Below are 22,470 nucleotides of genomic sequence, written 5' to 3' on the forward strand. Positions count from 1 at the left end.
ATCGGTGGCACCTAGAGCCACACAATTTTGATATACGTACTTCACCCGAACACGGGCGCGTCATGTTCGAATTTCCACATTTTTTTTTTTTAATTTATTTATTTATTTATTTTCATCATACTTTGTACGAATTTAAAGAACCTTAGATTTAAAGAACTTTAGTCCCTTAGCAATAAGTTTTGCGTTGCTACTCGGCAAAGCGAAAGATACTTATTTTCCAAATTTAATAGAAATTTCGGCAATAAAAAGAGAAGTACGCTGCCACTCCGCAAAACGAGATATATTTGTGTATCAAATTTAATCAACAAATTCTTCAATTAAAAAAGTGTTGCCATTGCCCGAATTAAAATATTGTTTCTTCCACGCGGCGGTTTACTGTTCAGTAAAGCATAAGATAATATTTAACGTTTTGTTCAAATTTATTATATTATTAATTACAAACTAACTGATTTAAAAGAAATAAACGCAGATCAGTTACAAGTATTATTTATTTCTACCTGGAGCCATGAAATTATACTAGCTGAACTAATTTAAATCAATATGCATTTTTTTTTTTTTTTTTTCTTTTTTATAATAATTATTTTAGGCGGCTGGCCGCACAAGCGGTTAGTTAACAATAAAGGCAACAGCGTTTTTCGGGAGACGAATTAATTTTTGCAATAATTAAAATTTACCACATTTAATAAGTTCGTTTCTTTATAGGTAAATTCTTTTCATAGCTTTCGAACTATACATTTGCCCTTACGAATGAAATCCATACAGAAATTATACGGATTTGGGAATGCCAGCAAAGGTCATTTTTCCAGCCCAAACATGACTTCCCAAGCATGACAGCCTACAGAACGTTCAGGCACTTCTATGAAGGTCATCTTCCCCGTGACCTTCTTGGTTATCTTATCGTTGATATCTGGCAGGATTCCAAGTGGATGATAACGAAATCAACAAAGCAATCAGGATAACCAAGCAACACCAAATATACTATAACCACGTCAACCCATAAAAAGAAAAACCATGAAACTTTTTATCCGTGAGCACAAACTGAACTCATTCACTTAACAGCAAAGCTCAGAAGAAGATGCCATATAATTTAATTAATCTTTGTGAAAAATAATTCTTAACCAGTAAAACCAGCAACTGAAATCAAAAATAATGTCTCAGCGGCGGAAAGAATTCGATGGGCAATTTGGCTCCCTCGCCAGAAGGAATATGTGTCTCGGCTGCCACGCTGAATACCAAATTCTAAACTACAAGAGTCCATTGCATATTGTTCTTGACAAATGTTCGTATAAAAAAGTATGTCAATACAAAACTCTTCTAGATAGACTAAAGCAGCAGTTCTCAACCTTTTGACTAACGCGTATCATCTAAACAAAAACTTGAAAACTTTATCACCACTACTATATTTTACAATGCTTTTCTTTCCCCCCCCTTCCATGTGGAAAAAGAAATATTTAAAAAAAAAAAAATTGCCATTTGCACAGCTTATTGGCTATATTAAATGTGCACACATAAAAAATATTAGATTAAAAATTAGTTATTATTTCAATTATCAAAACTTAAGTTATAATACTTTAATTCACTTTAATTCTAAAATTTAGTGTGAAATTGGGCCTGTTTAAGAGAGATCAATATCTTTATGTCTGGTTATTTTACATAACTTTAACCGTAAATTAAGATCCAACCTTAATTTTGTTCTGTATTTCTTTTTCAAATAAAACGTGGAAGAAAATACTTTTTCACACAAATAAGTTGTGGAAAAAGGCTATAAAATTTAACAGTTTTATTTAAAACGCTTTTAAATTCTTTTTGGGGTTTAGCCAAAAGTCAACAAGTGTGTTATTTGTACAATCTTCAATTAGAGTTCTATCACAGGAAATTTATATGGATTGCTTTTTTTCTTCACGAGATTTTTGAATTTAATAGTTAAAAAAACTTTGCTTCTTTGTGTACCACCTATTTTTCTCTGGCGTGCTACTAGTGGTACGCGTACCACCAGTTGGGAACCCCTGGACTAAAGGTAGAAGACAAGTGCAAAAGACCTCCAGATGGTATGTTTGTTCTCTTTGCAAACAGCTGAACAAAATCGTATACTCGCCGAAGCGTCCGAATGTATCAACAGATACCCATGCGTTCAGACATCAATCATCGTTCTTCACACTATCATTAAAATGACTATACCCTCGGATAGCACTAACAACAACAAAAGAAGAGAAAAGGATCTTTCTCGAACAGTTCTTCGACAGTGAAATTCTTAACTCTCGTAAGTCAAGAAGCAACTGGCACAATTTTCATACATATATTTATCGGTAAAGTTTATAGCCTTTAAATATCATTACTTTAAAAAAAAATCAATAATTTTGGTTAATATATCAAGAGATAAGTGATCAAATTTAGATAGCTTAACAACTTAGCTATAAGGTTTGAAAGTTTACAAAGTAATGTAATTTCCTATATAATATAATTTATTTTTTTACTTCAATAAGATTTTATACTGAAAGTTTTACCGCTGACCAAACGGTTGCTATTTCCTATGATTATAAAATCAATTCCAGAATTCGATTTAGGAACCAGCTGCCATAGCCTTGGACCGGAATTCGAATCCTACAGAAGGCATTCATGTTTAAGTATCTTTGTAGTATGGAGGCACTTAAAATACTGTCCAGCCAGAAGTTCTTTTGAGAGGCTCCAGCAGGGAAAGAAAGATAGTTGGAAAGGAACTCTCCCTTTCTTTCGGGTTAATTCGGTCACCTCCGGCAAAGTTACTTTTAACGAGAACGGCTAAATGACCAATGGGTTAGACCATTCCCGACGAATGCTTAACAGCAAAGTGTCCGGCCAATGGGAGGAAGGGGAGAGAGAAACTTAATAAGTAGCACATTACTTCTTAAAAGAATCGTACGAAAAGGAAATGTTACTGATAATTGCTCAAAAAATCATAATTATCAACAACATATTGACACCATTATATTTGATAGTGGGAATATTTTAATGACATTAGAGCGATAACACACGTACTAACAATACGAACTTGTTGTCACCTTAGCGGCGTAGAATATACTAATACATAAGGGTAATAAATCCACAGCATATATTTCATGCAAGAAACTCCAGTTAGATATTGCAGGCACATACATGAGATTTATGGCGTGGTGAATTAAATAAGCATCTAAGGCTGTAAATCTCAACAAGAATTTTGTAAAAGACACTTTTAAATGATCTAAAACGTACTTTCCATATAGTGTAAGACTTACCTTTCGAGCAATAAGCATCATAGCTGGACGTAGGCGAGAGTCCGTTGTGATTGATTGCTGAGTGTCCATTAACACCAGGGGGCGGAGACATAGAGTCCAGAGACATCTGGGAAGGAGAAGGCAACCACGTGCCATCTTCTTGCCTCGATCTCTTGCTAGGGCTGAACGGCATCAAATCACCGTTCGTGCCACTGCCATTTGTGAGACAAGGACTTGGTAATCGAGGTTCCATCTTCACTATGGTGGGAAGATTCGGGCTTAATGCTGGAGGACTAGTTTGTCCTGCAAGGGCACCGCCTTGGGCGGGCTCCTGTCCACCAGACAGTCCTCGGATACCGTTGGGAAGCATTTTTATGGCGAAATTGACGGCACTTTTGCTGTCCGCTAACTGAGGTGGAGAAGGCAACGGGCGGTGCAAGCCCTCCGTTGACCAGGGGGGCCGCCCGGGGAAGCTGGAGATGGACGCCACTGTCCCGGATTTGGTCAGCAGCCGTCCAACAACTTCTGCAAAAAAAAAAAAAAAATCAAAGATGAATATAATTAGTACACATAAAAGAGAATTTATCACTGAATGAACGGAACAGAATTACTGTATAATACATCCAAGACTGTTTCAAACTAAAATTTACTTAACTACAATACATTCAAAAGACTGTTTCAAACTAAAATTTACCTAACTACAATTAATGGAGGTTCATTATGAATGGATATTGACTGAATCGATCAGCAGTGAGTGGTAAAGATACAAATGAATATCTATCTGTAATACATAATTATAATACGCATAATCTTAGCGATCTGATAGTCAGTTAAAATATATACGTTTTAATCGGCTCATGTCAACAACTCAGTCTATATATCAAAAACTTTGTCAAACAGAATTTATTTAAAATAGCGGTTCCCGGCTTTTTTTTTCCTTTCGCGCACCCCTTAATGATATTTAATTATGTTGCGTGCCTCTAAGACGTAATTATAAAGTACCCCTAACCTCTTCCTCAAGAACATAGAGCCACCCCGACACTCCTTCCACATTTTCGCAATATAGTACCTTGCCAGCAGTATTACATATTTTAATTCCACAAAATTAATAAATTGCAATGCTTAAGGTCAGAAGTTGTTCTTTTTCAGAGAATGTTGGCTGTTTCAAAGGAATTTTCATTAATAGGATTTGAAATCCAATTGTCTTTCTCCCTTCGTTTGGGCAAGTAATGTCTGAACGATCCTTTGTGCCCTTGAGTGAGTTCTTATGCTCTCTTTAACCACGCTTGTATTGTAAGGATCTTAAGTTTTACTAACGTTTATTTTATTTTAAATCTTTACTATCACTTCTTATTTTCTACTTCCGGCCAGAATTATAAGCGTGAAGGTTTTTATGCAAAGTTTGTCTGGCGAACGCCAAGTATTTAAGTGTGGCCTTTTTGCCAAGCGAAGGAGAGGAAGCAGCGAGTTCGAAGCAGGCCGCTTACCTTAGAAGTTACGCAGTTGCTATTTGCCTTCCAGGCCAGAGGTTTTAATCCTCTTGATAAATTGAACGTATTGTAGTGTTCACAGTCTCTGTGCTACATACGCTTCCTGTTATTATAAGGCCAATCTTCTACGTGTATTATTCTAAAGTTAAATTAGAGTTTAGTTTTATTTTTATACTTTTTTACGTTAGACCCCGAGTGGAGGGTCAGTGTATTCCGAAGTACGGAAGTTATTGTATATAGAGAAAAATAAAGGGTTTTGTATACCCTTCGTCTGTATCCTGTCTACTTACCACAATTAGTGAACATAGCTTTAGTAAGCTCTCTGTTCCGAGTCAGGTCCTTGTATGTTCCCGAAGAAGGTTAGAAGGAATATTGAACCTGATAGTATAATGGGGTAGTTTTTCTGACAAGAATTCGTAAATTGTCCCGAATATTTTTGTCTCTTTTTTTTTTTTTTTTTTTTTTTTTCAATGCATGATTTCCAGAAATCCAACTTTTGAGCATACTGTGAGCAGTTTTGTCAGAAGCGTTCGAAGGAGTAATGGAGCTGTTTGGTAACCCTAAGCTTAATTCATTTAATTTTGAAAACATATCGGCAAATTATGCAAGTCCTTGATACCTTTCATCATTGTGAGTTTTCAAGCTCGTTTATAACATGTGGTCTCCCGAAACTTGTCGCTAACGCCAAATCGAAAATATTTACGTCAAGTAGTTTCTATCCTGTGCAAAAATCTATTTCTTAAACTACTTATCCATTGTTATATAAGCAATACAATTCGCAACTTTTAAAGAAAACGAATTTAAAACACAGCTCTTCATTTACACTGGTTTGCATAATGACAATTTGCTGAAAATACAGTCACCGTATACGATACGGTGTTACATAAGACGGAAGGAAATTGCAAGATGCATGACAAATGTGGGCGAAACTAGCTACAACTTATTACATTTGCTTTTAAAAATGTTTTGGACAGTTAACATTCACATCGAAAACAATCAACACATCGAAAACAGTCAAATTGATTTTGTTTCTAATCAATGGCAAATTAAAATTTTATGAATGTATTTAATAATACCACATTTATTTTTCGCCATTACTGATAGTGAATTTTTTCACGCAGACTATGACATCCAAGTACTTTACGGGGTACGCGTACCACATGTTGAGAACCGCTAATTTAGAACATAAACCTTGTAAAAACGTAGTTTAGAGTGAACATGCGTAACGGTTTAAGTCACCATCTGGGCAGACCTCATTTCTAAGCTTCATCAGAAGTGTTAATATTTTTAGCAAAATGTCGGTATTTCTACTGGCAAATAAAAGTGCCCACACCTTTACGAAGGACAACTTTGAAGTTAGAAAAGAAAGTGTGCACACATTTCTTATGGCGGGGCATTCTTACGAAGTTTTCTGTCTTTCCGAACAGTCGCCAAGTCCGTCATCGGGGCTCCATTACGAAAGCATCCTGAAGAAGCAGACACCTGTTTGTGACACCCTCCGGAAACTTCCTACCTTCTTCATTTCATTTAATTTTTAATAACAAAATATAAAAATATTCACATAAAAAGAATACTGGTTAGGGGATGATAGCAATATAAGGCAGACGACAGATTGTGGCATTTTTTCGAATTCTGGTAACTGTTGCTTAATTTTAAATTTCACCCTATTTTACATAAATTTCATCTTAATTCAGCTAGCTAACCGCAAACCCTTGAATTCTAAAAAAAAAAAGTCTCAATGTCTCAATAGATGGAAGCGAGAAAAAGAGAATCAATAAATCCTTTTCGACACTAATTAAAACCCTTCTTCCAGTAACGATCATCTCTTGTGATCTTCCAAAAACGCGGTTCATGGCCGCAGTAATTAAAAGAGGCTTCAGCAAACGAAGATGTCTGCGAACAAGCAAAAATAAACAACTTTCACTGCAACCTCCGAAACAAAAGGGAGTAAAAAGGAACATTTTCTAAGAAATGTGTTGAGGGGGGACGAACGAGAAACAGTTCCACGCGCCTAGGTTTTTCTCGACTTGTCAACTTTTATCCCCTTTTCATTATGCCATTCCAGAAATTCTTTTTATTTATCTGTCTGAGTTTAAAAATACCGCTGAGCCAATGAAAGTTCTCCATTTCATTTTGCCTTTAAAAGAAGAAGAAAGAAAAAATAAGAGCAATTTTCATGTACACAAATAGTTCTAACTACCTAATTACGAAATGGGAGGGATACTTCATTTTCATTCATAAGTGGTACCCCTCCCACCTTTTTCGTTCTCTATCTAAATGCTTTTCAGTTCTTCGAATCAAATTCAAATAATGTTTTGCGTTCTGCAATTCAAAAATTTCAGACTACAGTTCGAAAGAAAAATTTTACCACGAATTTTTTTTAAATCAAAAAATATAAAAATTAAAATCCATATGCCTCACTTTTCCTCACATAAATATTATTAAGAATTTTAGAACCGATATATGAACTACTGTCAGTTTAAAAAATAATCTTTACCGCTCCACAAAATTAAAACTAGATTTCCATACATTTCCATCTTACAACAAAATTTCATTCTTATCATTCGGTTTTATTTTGGATGCAGATGATAGTGCACAGAATTAGATATTATGCAGGCATGCTATTAGATAACACATTTTGGAAAATGCTACTAAAAGGAATAAATAAAGTAATTTTAAGGCCTAAGAGACTTGGATTGTTTATGGCAAAGCACGTGAGGGCTATCTGTCTAAGAAGAGGGCTGCCTTCGTGCAGGACTTTATAAGGAAAAGCGTTACATATGCAGAAAATTATGAAAATGCCGATGCCGCCAGCCTGCTCGCTTACAACCGAACCCATTCTGACGAGTATCATACCTCCACTGCATCGAACATAAATGGAAGATATTACAGATCTTCGGCTGGAGCTCTCGCGCTTCTGATCTTAACTTTTTTAACTGATTTCTGATTCCTTTTTATAACTGATAACGTCATTTTCAAAATGATTCTAATGCATGTGAAAAAAATTCCATATCCAATGGCTGTTATTATTAAATTACACTGATATTTATGCCAGTCTATTTCGTTTTTAACCCACGCCTACTTTTGCCCAAATGATAGTTTTTTATAAATAAAAAATTCGTTGTTGAAAAACGGCAACAGTCTTTTGCTTACATTTTAACCTGTAGATTCTTTGATGACTTAAAAATTGAGTCGGTATGTCACCTACAGGCCAAAGAATAATACACAATTTTTTTTAGATTTTACAGTAATTAGATCTTTAAAAAAATTATAATGATTATGAATAATATAATAGTAAAAATTAATTAATTCACACATTTGATAACAAAGCATAGAGAATTTTTCGTGATTTTATTAAAGTAATTTATTTCCTGAAAATTTTTATAAGCTCATATCATGGCACAAAAAATTAAATAAATGCCCTTGTATAATAATGACAAAAACAGTTATGAGATCATATGCCGCTTTTTACTGAGTACAAGAGGAAGGCATTTAGAAACAATTTTTAATACCGAACCTTCCATCATCAAGTTCATTTTCATCAATAATCAAGACTTGGACATCACAGATGACTGCATAATTCGGAGTCGCTGCACCTTTTCGAAACGTTATCTCAGTCAACACTGGGCATTCTGGAAGGTAAAATGTTTCACTATTAAGAACTGAAAGCATTAAAATTCCTCATCACATTCTTAATAATGCAATAACAATCATTTCATTTCTTAATGGAATATACCGGTAGATGGCGCTAAAAGTAACGGCACGTTTTTCGCCAATCGACCACGATTTAAAAGGATTTACTGAATTCTCAAATTCTTTAAACGCAAAAATATCCAACTGAATCTTTTGCATTCGAATGCAATATATTTTACAACAAAGATAATAAAAGATAGTTAACACATTTTTGCCATCATTGGAACACTGTTATATTAATATCGATTAATTTAATCTTTATAATGCATGCATAAGAGCATATTTAATGTAGAATATAATTGCGATATTAAATTATCGAATATTACTAACATGTTGAAAATGTATTTTAAGTAGTTCAATAACCAATGCACCAATTTACCACAGAAAATATATATGACAGCTTCGCTCAGTCAAAGAAAAGATACGTTGATCCTACCTATTATTGTAAGGAAGTATTTATAAATACTTATCTCCATTTTTGCTGTATTAACTACCTTCCAATCATGTGTCCACATGTAAAATGAGAAAATATACGCTATCAATAATTTTGAGTTACGTCTTCTTATATTAGCTATTAAAATATTATCTGAATTCTGTTTAGAATTCAAATACAGCTGATCAAGAAAGTTGTTTCGCTGATTAGCTTTATAAAATAATTAGAATATTTTTTTCGCAATACTATATAATGATAAGACAATAAAGCAGCTTCCGCAGACAATAAAAGCCAACACAAACTGAAGCTAAATTCATTTTTGCTATATTTTATCTCAGCAAAGCATTATTCTGATGTAAAATTATCCAATACACACACAGTATTGATTTAACTAACACTGTTTTCAGTTTTCTAACAAAACGCAAGAAGGTATATTTCTTTTAAAAGCAACAAAGGAATAAGCAATTTGTAGTCTTCTTTCTAGTATACTCGGCTGCATCATTTTTGCTGACTCTGTATATTCTATACCGCGTTAAAACTATGGCTGATATTTAAAACGTTCAAATTTGATTCTTCGAATGTCAAGATTTGTGTTATTTCACTGCAAAACGCGTAACTAAAATATGCTGAACATTCTTAACTACTTATTAAATTTTCTGCAATTAAAGGAAGATACATTCCTATATCATTTGCGATTTAGCTTTATCTCACTGTTCACTTAAGTTTAATTTTATCCAATGATTGTTGTGCGTAGTTCTACACTTTTTAATTATCTGGATTCAAATCCAAAGGCTAGATTAAAAATAGTATAACTGACTGGATTGAAACAGTATAAGACTGCAATAAAAATAGTATAAACATCAATTTCCGAGTTTCGAAAATAAAACGCGGGTTAGCAGAAAATAAATATAATTTTAATGAAATCTTGAATAAACAGCGATAAATGAATCACAAATAAATAAACATGGAACATAATCGTAATATACATGCAATGTCAAATCCTACTAGCACTGTTTAAATTTTTCTTTCAGAACGCGTTTGACAGTAAATAGTGAAAACAAAATTCCACAGCTTTGAAATTCGCTCGTAAGTTAAACAAACTAATATCATAATCCTTTACAATTCAAGTTAGTTACAAGATTAAAAGACTTAAAACAATTAATTTATTTTAATCTCGTAAAATAGTTACAAGATTAAAAAAAGACTGTTTGGTTAAGTGTCAATAGAATCCGAATAAATTTGTATATATGAAGAAGATTCCGTTTGCGTATGCGTGCACGTCATTCATAAAAATCTACAGTTTTATTCCGAAATTTTGCACACTTGACCTTCAAAACACACGAAGGTCACTGTATACATACGATTTCGAAAACAATCACTCCACGGGTCTATACTCAGGGCATTTATATTAGAATGGTGCACTTATGACACCCACCTTGCGTATACGTAACCCATCTTAGGTCCAAGTCGCCGTTATTGCGTTTTCGCTACCAGTGGAAGTCATACATGCTAAGCAAGACACTTATAATCGTTAAGAAAAATAAATATTAATATCTCTACGCGTTTTCAAATTTGAAGTCACGTCGCCGTTGTTGCGTTTTCGCTATCAGTTCTTACAAAAAACTGTTAAATGGCGCCGTGTTCGTTTACTTAGAACAAACATTACAGACCTTTTCAGCACAGCGCAGAATATTACAGCGCGGAACATTTACAGCTCAATTAAATTTCCTCTCTATCAGTTTTTCTTGAATACGTCAAAAATGGTTAAAAAATTGGCTAGAGTGGAGCATGATTTTCTGAAAGCTCTTTTCCGAATAAAGCAAGCATATAGTTCTTGCTAAAACTGTTAGATGGCACCGTGTTACCGTGTTCATTACTTCTTTCATACAATGCAGAACTTTCCAGAACAGTGTAGAACCTTCAGAGCAGAATTTAAGTGCACTCTCTATCATTTCCGAGAACCTGTTGAAAACGCGGTTTTGTAAAAATTACCCCACTCTGCGCAAATCTCAGGCAACGTCACGCACTTCAGCTAATTGGCTTATATTAAAGACAGTTTGGTTAACTGTAAATCGAAAAACCCTAATTAATCAAATAAATAAATATTAAATTTGAACTCTATTGAACATGAATAAACACACGACCCCGCTGGTTCCGTTTCCGTTGATCTAATTGGCATCAGTTCGTGTTTAATGTAAAGTTAGCAAGTAGCGCTGTTGCTATTTCACTGATGGAACTTGTTTTTAATAGAAATACCGTACAATCAAATTGAAAATTTCTCCAATCGAGCGTGACTATCCTCCCCCCCTCTTCCTCGCAGAATAAAATCGCGCGAGATTCAAGCAGTATTGTTTTCTGAAAGGTTAAATTCCACATTTATGACTATCGTTAAATACGAATACCGGGATGATCAAAATCAAAACCTGGCAACGGGCATACATGCAAAAAAAAAAAAAAAAAAAAAAAGGGGGAAAGAATGAACTCGAAATAAAAAATACAAGCCGGCTCAAAAATTCAAAAATTCGCACACAGATTCAAACAAACACTCACGCAATGGAATTAAAAATACAGCACACACACATTCTATACCTTGCAGTCAGGATCATCAGCGACTCGCTTTCATCGTGTTAGCCACCCTATGCAAATTAGATGCAAATAGAAAGGGGAAAATTTTAACAATTACGTTTTCAGCAATGAAACCACGTGACACTTGTTTTATTTATCAGCGATAACGGCCTGTTATGAGTTGAAACTGACCTCTCCTTGACTTTGAACGTAGGATCTTGGAAACTTTTGATAAGGTGTTGTTGCCCGCAGCGTCACAAGAAGACACAACGATTATAAATTTAACAAAAGATTATCATTTCCAAGGCATAGCTAGTTGACAACCTTGAAATCTGAAAACCCGGGAAATTTTTGTGCAAGATTCGGGTTATTGAGCTAGTTGTAATACAATTCTGATGTAAAATATAGTCGTATTTAATTTAAATTTTAGTTAAACGCATCCCCACATCAAAGCTACGTCATTCTGCCGCATATTACCCATCTGTAGCTCAATCACTGCTCAGAATTAACACAATGACTTTCGCACTATAAGGACGAAGTGAATACAAATGCAGCGTCTCAGCCCGTTTCTTAGACAAGGAAAAGGCATTAAAACCTGGCATGAAGATCTGATATACAAATTTACTATGATCGAGCTTACTAAGCAAAATGATACATCCCATATGTTCATATCTAAAATGTTGCACCTTCCAAGTAAGAGTCGGTGATACATTCTCTAAAAAGAAGTACATACGAGCTACAGTACCACAAAGCTCGGTCTTAGCTCCAACAATATTCAGTATATATGTCAGATATGCCGAAGCCTCTAAATTGCAAAACAGCCAAATATGCAGGTGACACAGTTGTCATGCCTGAATCAATCAACTTTGATACCGCTGTGATTTAGCCATTTATGGAATTAATAAAATAAATTTCTAAAACTATATAATATATCGTTCATAAAATTTCTAGCTTCAATTCTTGCGTACACAATTATCTGCATCAAAAATTATAATGTAATGATAACAACAAAAATTTTTATCGACATACTAAATGTAATTCACTCTCTATATATATTATATATAGAGAGAAAGAGACAAAGCTATATTTCTTTTTTAGTTGGATTCAGAAGTTAATTTCTTTTGCAAAAAGTATTGTCTTTTCTTGCCTATACTACCGAATGTTCTTTCTCTAAAAAGATTGCAGAAACAAATGCTGAGACATTAAAAATTCGTTGTTAATTTTGAATTTGCATTATGTTCATCTAATAATTTAGTTATTAGTTGCAGGTATTATTTTCATTTATTTAACGGCAAAAATAATCCCCTATGACGATAGAATAATTTTAAGTTTTCAGAATATACGTGTTTATCAGCGTCACAATGTCTCAAATCTCACTACATTCCCGCATCACTTTTCAAATGTTCCCACCAAATTATTAACGCCATATATTACGTAGCGAATGCATTAATATTATATTAAAAATATGCTGAAATTAATTAATATATTAAAAAAGTGCAGCAACGGAAATAAAATATATGATTTGATAAAAAGATTGCCTAATGTTATTAGTATGACTTACTTTAAAAGAAACAATACAAGAAAAGGTTACAACATTTATAAAGAATTCTAAAGATATAGGATATAAAAATAGTATTAATTTCCACGCACTAGTTTGTTGCCATTACGAAGCAACAAATTAAACAAATGCAATAAACGGACTTCTTCCTTTTATTAATGACCAATAGACCTATGAAATGACACTAGCTTTATGTACTAAAATCATTATATGCATTTCCTTCTTTCTTACAGTTTAGGCATTAGTTTTATAGTTTTAAAATTTTCAACGGCTAGACGCGCCAGCGGGCTAATTATTCCAAAAGCGAAACGGATAATCAAAGTGAGGTTCGGGAAAAATACCTCTCCCGGGCTAAAACATGTCTGACAACACTTCACCGTGTATGGAGGAATTCTAAAGACCGGCTGTGTTTAAAAATTTTGAGATTTTTCGTGCTGAATTTTATGTTATTACTGTGCGAGAAAAATGATATTTAATAATAACGTTTAAAAAAAAAGGCGTGTCAGCATATGTGAGTCTAAGAGCAGAGAGAGAAACTGACAGCTCCGTGAGAGCACAAAAAATCTCAACAAACCCTCTACTGCGACGTTAAAATCTTCCTTTCGGATTTTCTTTCCCCCTTTTAAAAATTATAATTAATTTTATTTTTACCTCAATGAAGTTCCTCTGACAAAATGGCACAGGATCATTTTCCTTTTTGAATGGAAGACAGATTTGTGTCGAATACGTAATTAATAAGCTTTTCGCAGTACTAGATAAGCGTAGAAACTTCGAAAAGATACAGACGATACACCCCCAAAAGCGACTATCTTCGCTTTTTTTCGGTAACGACCACGCATTCCTATCATCATTAATCTCAACCGCTTGCTGTCATCCGGCCTTCTAACCATGAGACAATACGAAGGAAGGAGTAAAAAAAAAAAGAATGTAGGGGAACATATTTTTAAAAGGTTCGTCGGTCAGTAGTCAAGGGCATTTCCAGTCAAATAAAATAAACAGCATCACTTGGGGGAGGGGGCGAAAATGCACAAAAGGGAATAAAAATATGTATTAAATGGAACAAAGAAAAAGGGACCAGTTCGGCGCCTACATCGCCTACGCAGAGCTTAAAATATAGAAATTAACATTAGAACTTAGAATAAACGTTTTCCATTCAAAATTATGGCAACCACTGCGAACAAAAGAGCTGAGGTTCCTGAATCAAAACAATTAATTTAATAAAAAAAATTCAAATAAATAAAGCGATCATAAAACAGCAGATTACTGTATCGAAGAAAAGTTAAATATTTAAATATATACGGAAGATAAATATTATATTATTAGAAAAAAATTACATAAATATTTCGTTTTTTTTAAATAAATTTCTACCATTGCCAGCTCGTAAAATTAAATGTTTATAGTTGAATAACATCAAATTTTTATTCGAAAAGAATTTAAATTTTAAAAACTTCAGCGTTTGTTTTTTTATTCTTTCTGGAACGTAAATGGTATAAAATAAATATCATCAAAATATTAAAAAAAGGTCTATTACTATTTCGAACAAAATTAATTAATTAATACAGCTACTTCTCAAGACTTCATGATAATCATTAGATTTCCTTTTTAATGCAGATGAAAAGTATACAACAAATTTCACAATCGACCGGTTATAGGAAAGAAGTCTATTTTATTAAAAAGGTAGAAAATGCAATAATTATTATAACAAAGAAAGTATAATGATTTTAATGTGTCCAACTAATGATTAATAATAACACAGATTAAAAACTGTATTTATTGCTTTTAAATCGCTTCGATTGCTAATCAATATACGAAAGATTGCATTTAAAAGAAAAATTAAATATCTTACGCTTTGCAGAATGGCATCACAGTAGCAAGTGGAAAATCAAAATATGCTCTTTTTTAATTATTTTGTGATATTGTTGTTGGAATTGAATTTTATGGTTTAAGTGGGAAGAGAATATGGCACTTAATAAATGAAGATAACCCACAAAACGTTGAGAAAAAAAAAAAAAAAAAAAAAAAAATCTGAAATGTTTCAGATTTTAAATTACGTCCAAAGGGGCGTTTTTTAACATTTTGTGTGTTACCTTGCTTTATTAAATATCATGTTCCTCGCACTTAAACCATAAGATCCAGTGCAACAGCAATATCGCAAAATAGTTTTAAAACGAGCATATCTTTAGAATTTCCGATACAGAGACTCACGCGCTGGAGATAAAAATGTTTTTTCTGCACAACGTTGCCATTGCTCGCTTTGAAATCCTTGAGTTTGTTAATCAAAAATTCGTCAAAGTTTTAAAAAATAGGAAATCGATCATAAAACAAATTTCAAATTTCAAATTTGGTCTTCCACATGCTCATATTCGTTGGAGGATTACGTTATTCAAAATTCGATGACTCTATGTACCGTTGTTTTATCACAATACGAGAAATATACATACATTTATGCAGATTTTTCATTATTTAATTTCTTCAAATATAATGCAGGACTCTAACATTTTGTGGCAACAGTTTGAAAAGTGAACCGACATTTATGAGTCCGACGCAAAATGCCAAAACGAAACTAATAGTCCTTCGGGATTCAAATCCCTTTGGACAAAAAAAAAAAAAAAAAAAAAAAAAAAAAAAAAAAAACTTTTGGGCGTTATGTAAAATTTGAAAGCTTTTCAGATTTTTTTAAATAAAAGAGATATTCAAGGGATCATAAAATAAAATACAATAGTAATTGCAACAAAATATTGTAAGGAAAAACGGAAAAAATTGCTTTTTAAATTATTAACTTAATGCTGTATTTAGTTACGCATTAAAAAATGATTAATATATATTAGTAAAATTCATGTTTAAAACTTTTTAATATTAAATATTATTACCTAAAGTATTTTAATAGTTTATTAAAATACTATTGTTTGAGATAATTTTTTTAACAATAAGTTATAAGGTATTTCTCCCGCCTTCCTAGCGCGCCTTCGTGGTGTAGTGGTCAGCACACTGAGCCGGTATTTCAGAGGTCCGTGGTTCGTTTCCCGGCGAAGGCGACCGTTCATTTTTCATCTTCTGCTTCCAAAAAATACCTAATGTCTCTAGAGTGGCGCCCGAACTAAAAGGGTGTCGGATGATGATTCTCCTCACCCAGGATTTGGCGATTGGGTCCCCTAAAACCCCAGTCGCCCTTTAAAAAGGAGAGTATATAAGGTATTTCTCCCGCCTTCCTAGCGTACCTTCGTGGTGTAGTGGTCAGCACGCTGAGACGGTGTTTCAGAGGACAGTGGTTCGATTCGCGGCGAAGGCGATTGCTCATTTTTCATCTTGCCTGCTTCCAAGAAATACATAATGTCTCTACAAAGTTAAAATATTTTTAATTTAACAGCTTTTTTTTTACATTACATGTAAAAGAATAAAAAATTAAAATCTACCATAATTTGAGCTTTAATTTTTTTAATTGATAAATAACTGTTGAATTATGTAATATTTATATAAAATAAGCGAATAATTCACGCAGTTTTACTTTTTCCACTTATTATTACGCACCAGGTATGCAATCTGCTAACCATTCATCGTAACCACATATTCAAACCATAACTAATTTAATACTTGACTAATATTAACTATATAATCTAATTACAGTATACGCCTTTTACAATACAATAATATTATAATAATAAAGTACGTAATACAGTAATACAATAATAATTTTCATATTAATCTAACATATATTTTAATGTGGTAAATACATAACATGTATCTAACATTAGCGGGATTTCTTTGTAATATATCAATAATGTCATTTATTATGCACAGTTATATAAAAAAAGCGAAAATTTTTTTAATAGTGGAGATCTTCAGAGGGAGGGGGTGGAACAACAGATTTCTGGCGACTTGGCGAAACTTTCATATTATGGCAACCCTTCCGCTCAATGGCAAAGATAAAAAAAAATGAGGAGGAACTGTTGTTCCACGTTCTTTTTTGGCCACAGCTGGGACAATCTGATTTGACCTCGATTCTCTATCATACTTACAATCTCATGTAAATCACGTGACCAAAGATAGAATTCGGAGTTCCCATGACTTATAATACCATACTGACCGTAATGATTACCAGTTAAATACAGAAAATCACCAAAGAAGAAATCACATACATCGAAAACTATTAATACTATTAAAACCTAAAATGTAATCCCTCCCCCTCTTAGAAAAAGAAGGAGGGAATATTCCTATTTTCGTATTCCAATTCCAGTTTAAACTGAAATAGTTTTAAGTTAGGTGAGTACAACAGGCCCGTGATATCAAGTTAGAATATAAATTTATATCGAACGAGCTGTGCCAATGCCGAAGAATAATTCTGAGTGGGGAGAATTGTTGTGTCATTAATTCGTCATAAATTAATACCCTTTGGACTAATTTCATACTCAAAGACGAGAATATGCATTTCTCTGTATTGGATCGTTCGCAGTCAAGGTATGCGACTAATATATCCTCTCACGTGAAGTGGCACAAATTTTTATATTGCCAGGGCAGGAAATCCGTGTAGCGAAAATAATCGCACATTCTTCAAGATGCTAATAAAAGGCACACACCTCATGGTAATTACTATTCATTAAATTTTAATGTATAGAATCTTTATGGAGCAGATGTTTCTTTCCAAAAGGGGGAGGGGAATGAAAGCTTTGAGATTTTATAGTAGGCTCAACGGGGCGTTTTTTTAACGTTTTGTGCGTTACCTTTATTTATTAAATATCATGGTTCTCGCACTTAAACCATAAAATTCGATTCCTTCAACAATATCACAAAATAATTTAAAAAGAGCATATCTTTACAATTTCCGATACAGTCTCGCGTGCTGGAGATAATTATTTCCCCCCCCCGTTAAGTGTTGCCATTGCTTGCTTTGAGTTCGTTGAGTTTGTTAATCAAAAATTCATTAAAGTTTTACAAAATATGAACTAGATAATAGTCTCTAGGTACCGTTGTTTTTTCACAGTGCGAGAAACATGCATACATTTACGCAAATTCATTATTTCTTTAAATTACAATACAAGCCTCTAATATTTGGTGTCAACAATTTAAAAAGTGAAACCGCCTTTTATAGTGAACCAACCCAAAATGCCAAAACGAAATTAATAGATCTTCCGGGCAAGTTGTCCCTCAGGGCTAAAAATACAGCTCTATATATGAGTTTTATTAAAAGAAAAACTAAATAAGAAAATAAATAAAATAAAATAAAACAAAATGAACTATTAACGTTTTTGTTCATTAAAAATATTCTTCATAATAGCAGTTTATATTAAATTTTCAAATGCTATTTTCATATTATCATCCACAAATCAACAAATTTAGACGCAATTCAGCAGGAAATTTCCTACAAATAAAGTGAGTATAATATACAACGCAAATTAATCTCAGCCACCCCAAAGGGCAAATATTTCAGTGTAATTTCGCACATTTTCAAGCCCATCAGCGCTGAGCTCAACGTCTAGCGCGGTGTCGCTGGACGCTGATGGCTGGGTCCGCGAACCGAATCCCGACGAACGGGCTGTCTACATGTGCGTTGCCGTGGTTTTTTTCCATGTGTAACGTGTGGAACAAATTACACATCAGCCGGTTCCCCTTGTCTTCCACGAAAATATCCCTTCCCTTAGGCAGATAGCCCTCGAGCCCTTAGGCAGATAGCCTTGTACTATTAAAACCTAAAATGTAATCCCTCCCCCTCTTAGAAAAAGAAGGAATATTCTTATTTTCGTATTCCAATTCCAGTTTAAACTGAAATAGTTTTAAGTTAGGTGAGTACAACAGGCCCGTGATATCAAGTTAGAATATAAATTTATATCGAACGAGCTGTGCCAATGCCGAAGAATAATTCTGAGTGGGGAGAATTGTGTCATTAATTCGTCATAAATTAATACCCTTTGGACTAATTTAATTACATAATCAAATAAACCAAACCGCACATTTTCAAGATTTTAAAGGTTAGGTTCATGGCAGATTCGAGAAGTCCAGGGTTCGAGTCTCAGTGAGGGCATCGCACATTTTTCGGAGTTGGATACGACCGCTCACTGCTGAAAATAAGACGTGTTCGTTAATATTATTCCTGCGTGTGATTTTCGATGGTCATGAATGGGGACTCGTTTCCCCGCTCCCTGCGATGGAAAACGCGTACTGCCACGTGCTATCTCTAAACTGTCTCTTGAAATGTTCGTAAAGACTCCGTTAAGTGAAAATTACTGAGAATTACTTTGTAAAGTATCTTTGTTACGGCACCTAGGATTTGGTACTACTTCTTGGTGTACGAGATAATTTACACGAGAAAGTGGGTCTGCTTAAGAAAGGGATTATTGAACAATTAGATAATGATGGGAAGTACAAGCGCTTCTTGGAGAACGAGTGTAACAAACGGAAAGGATTATATGGCTTTCAAGTGCTGATAATTCTAGTGATTTTCTGAACCTATTATATCAAAACTTTAACTTTAAAGAACTACGATTCGAGTTGTAATGTTAGTTTAGATGCTAGCTTGAATTCTATTGAAGTTGACGATAATTCTTTTGTAAGTGATATGGATAATTGTACAGCTTTTCAGTAGCCTTGCTACTGACGCTTGTGTTTATACTGTAAATAATAAATCTCTAAAAAATATAAGAAATCTAAAAAATGTACTTCGCCTTCGGATGGCTTTATCAAGTAACCCCCCCCCTCAAAAAAAAAAAAAAAGTTAAACATCCAAAACTTTCGGAATCTTAGGCGGATATTCCACTTCAGGTTAAGTTTAATAAGTTGTCTGTGGTAAGTGAAAAAAAATGTGAGCGTTGATAATGCTGTTAATTCTCCTGATAATTATTTTACAGAAAGGCGTAGCGAAGGTGATAATGCTAAAGTATTGCATCCGCCAAAAATCAAACCCATCATGGTACAACCGAATGTAAAATATTCGAACTTTCTTAAAATTCTAAAGTAAGATACGAAAACCAATTTTTCGGGCCATGTAAATGGTGAATTCTTGAAAGTCTGAAGCTCTGAAGGTGATCACTCGAGTATCTAATTGATAGACAGATTAACCATTCATTAATCATGCGTAGACGTGAAAAAACACATAAAGTTGTAATAAGAGGGCTTCTAATTGGCATGCAAATTGATGATATCTTTAGAATTTCCGATACAGTCTCGGGAGCTAGAGATAATCCCCCCCCCTCTCCCGTACAGTGTTACCATTGTTCGCTTTGACATCGTTGAGTTTGTTAATCAAAAGTTTTACAAAACATAAAATGATGATAAAACATATTCCAAATTTGGGCTTCCAGATGCCCATATTCGGGTGGAAACATACGTTATTCAAAATTGGATGGCTCTAGGTACCGTCGTTTTTATCACAATGGGAGAAACGTAGATCATTTATGTAGGTTCTTCATTATTTAATTTTTTTTAAATATATTACAGGGCTGTAATATTTGGTGGCAACAGCTTGAAAAGTGAACCTACATTTAATCAACACAAAATGCCAAAATGAAATTAACAACCCTTTTGGACTAAGGGCTCTTTGGGTTAAAAATTCCTAGAAAATCCTAGAACATTATGAGTAAAAACACAGTGAACTTCCTTTTGCCGGGGCTCACAGATGTAAAATGTAACGAGTTTAGGAACTCGCCACTACTGACTTTTCAGTAGTGGTTTCATCAGTTTCGGAATTTTTTAATCCAAAAAACAACACAACTTAAAAAAGATTTGTTTGTTTACTAAAGAGTATCTGCAGAGTGTTGGTAAAGAAGACACGATTGTCAAAAGACAATATAAAAATTAAAAAATAATAAACAAATAAAATGAAAAATAGCATTTAGATACACAATTTCATCTTGAACGAGATGGCAAAGCGTGCTTGAAGGCACCTCCTATACACAGAGAGAAGGGGAACAAAGTATGTCACGTGCTTACGTCACGAGGTTTAGTTGCATAATGTTTGACGTCACGATCAGCCAGTGGCGTTCCTATGACCTACAATATGTAGGGCAAAGGGGGGAAAGGGAAGGGGGTCCTACTCTACGTTAAGAGGGCCATAGAACGAATCGCAAAAAAATGCATTACCTGCTATATAATGTTTTCTAGTTACCTCAAACCAACACAGACTTTCAAGAATCAGAAAATTCCCATTCGAAATTCATAACAAATTTTTATAATTAAGCATGTTTCAGTACACCAAATGCTAAAAAAAGGATCACTATAACAAATAAAATGATTCAGCATTCGTAAGCGAATTCTATTTCCTTTTCAAAACTGTTTAACTTCATAATTCAACTAGAACAGGAATAAAACTGTACGCAAAAGAATACCAATTTCCTTTGAATTCAACTGGCTGTATTCCATAAATTTCTATGCAATTTAAATAAGCTATAAAATTCCTTACTTTTTGACAACGATAAACAGTCCATAGTCTAAAGAACTTCATTAAATGGATTATAAATTATCAATATACGCACTGTAATTAAATGTATACGCACTGTAATTCTCGAATTCTTTGAAAGAAAGAAAAATATTTTTAAAAAAAGAGAGAGAGAGAGAAACACAAAATTTTCGAGGAATAATTGATGCAAAAAATATAAATTACTACACATTACAAAACTTTCCAGTTCACCTTTTCAAAATTCATTGAAAGTGCAAAAAGCAAAACTTTCACGGAAAACAAAACACAAATTCTATAAAACTTCATTTAGCTGAAGCAATAAATATCAACGTCTATGTAATTTAACTAATTTCTTAATTCTAAGTAAATAAAAAATTCTACGTGACTCCATTAAATTCAACAAACGATAATTTCTCATTTTTGTAATAAATATAAATCCTACAGAAAATACACAACCACTTTTGTAATTTCCATTAACAAAACTTATATTCGTACAGGTAATGAAGAAATATAGCAAAAACATGGAATTCTTTCTAATATTCGAAAGCCTTCTGCACTAAATGATGTCTGCACCCGATTACTTCCTAATTTTATGGGTTTGCAGCATACGACTACAGTCGAACTTCGATTAACAGCCTTATTTAAAGCGAAACAGTATATAAAATGTATGACTTTTCGTATAATTTCGTCATAAAACTGCGAAGTAAATCAGTATACGAAGGGCATAGAAAATACAGGCAATATTTCTCATGAAGTCAGTCTAAATTGCCACAGAAACAGTACTATGCAAACTAAATAGCAGAAAGATGTTAAACACACCGTCACTTTGATGCTGAAGTAACTGTGGCAAAGACTGCAGCAAAAAATTCCAAAGGACTTTTAAAATACCGGTAAATAAACCATTTGCATTAAAAATAACAAAAACACAAACTTTTATTCCTAAAACTACTGTACTAGTTGTACAATAATTTATATAAGAATAATTCATTTTATCTATTTATTTTTTAATTTTTGTTTAAAATTTATTGAGTAATGAAAACAGACTTAGAAGTACTCCACATATATTGGTCAAATGTTTTATATCGGTAATTTTTAATAAGAAAAGCTGTGGCGTT

General features: G+C 33.5%; 1 protein-coding gene across 4 annotated transcripts in view; it reads right to left on the bottom strand.

The window, feature by feature from the left end:
- The window catches only part of LOC118187145 (ecdysone receptor-like), a 367,951-nt gene that overhangs the window by 144,971 nt on the left and 200,510 nt on the right, over positions 1–22,470 (bottom strand). For 2 of the 4 annotated variants that reach the window (XM_035357347.2, XM_035357349.2), the window contains 2 exons: positions 8,238–8,352; positions 3,252–3,755 (listed from right to left, as the gene is read on the bottom strand). In XM_035357347.2, coding sequence (XP_035213238.1) covers positions 3,252–3,755; positions 8,238–8,262 — 529 coding nt within the window. In that variant the 5' untranslated portion in view covers positions 8,263–8,352. The remainder of the gene's footprint in view (positions 1–3,251; positions 3,756–8,237; positions 8,353–22,470) is intronic. The other 2 variants (XM_035357351.2, XM_035357352.2) reach the window with 1 other exon arrangement.

Source organism: Stegodyphus dumicola, chromosome 1 (assembly GCF_044657685.1).
Source record: "Stegodyphus dumicola isolate Sdum_Otavi_A_Nest chromosome 1, ASM4465768v1".
NCBI classification, from domain to species: domain Eukaryota; kingdom Metazoa; phylum Arthropoda; class Arachnida; order Araneae; family Eresidae; genus Stegodyphus; species Stegodyphus dumicola.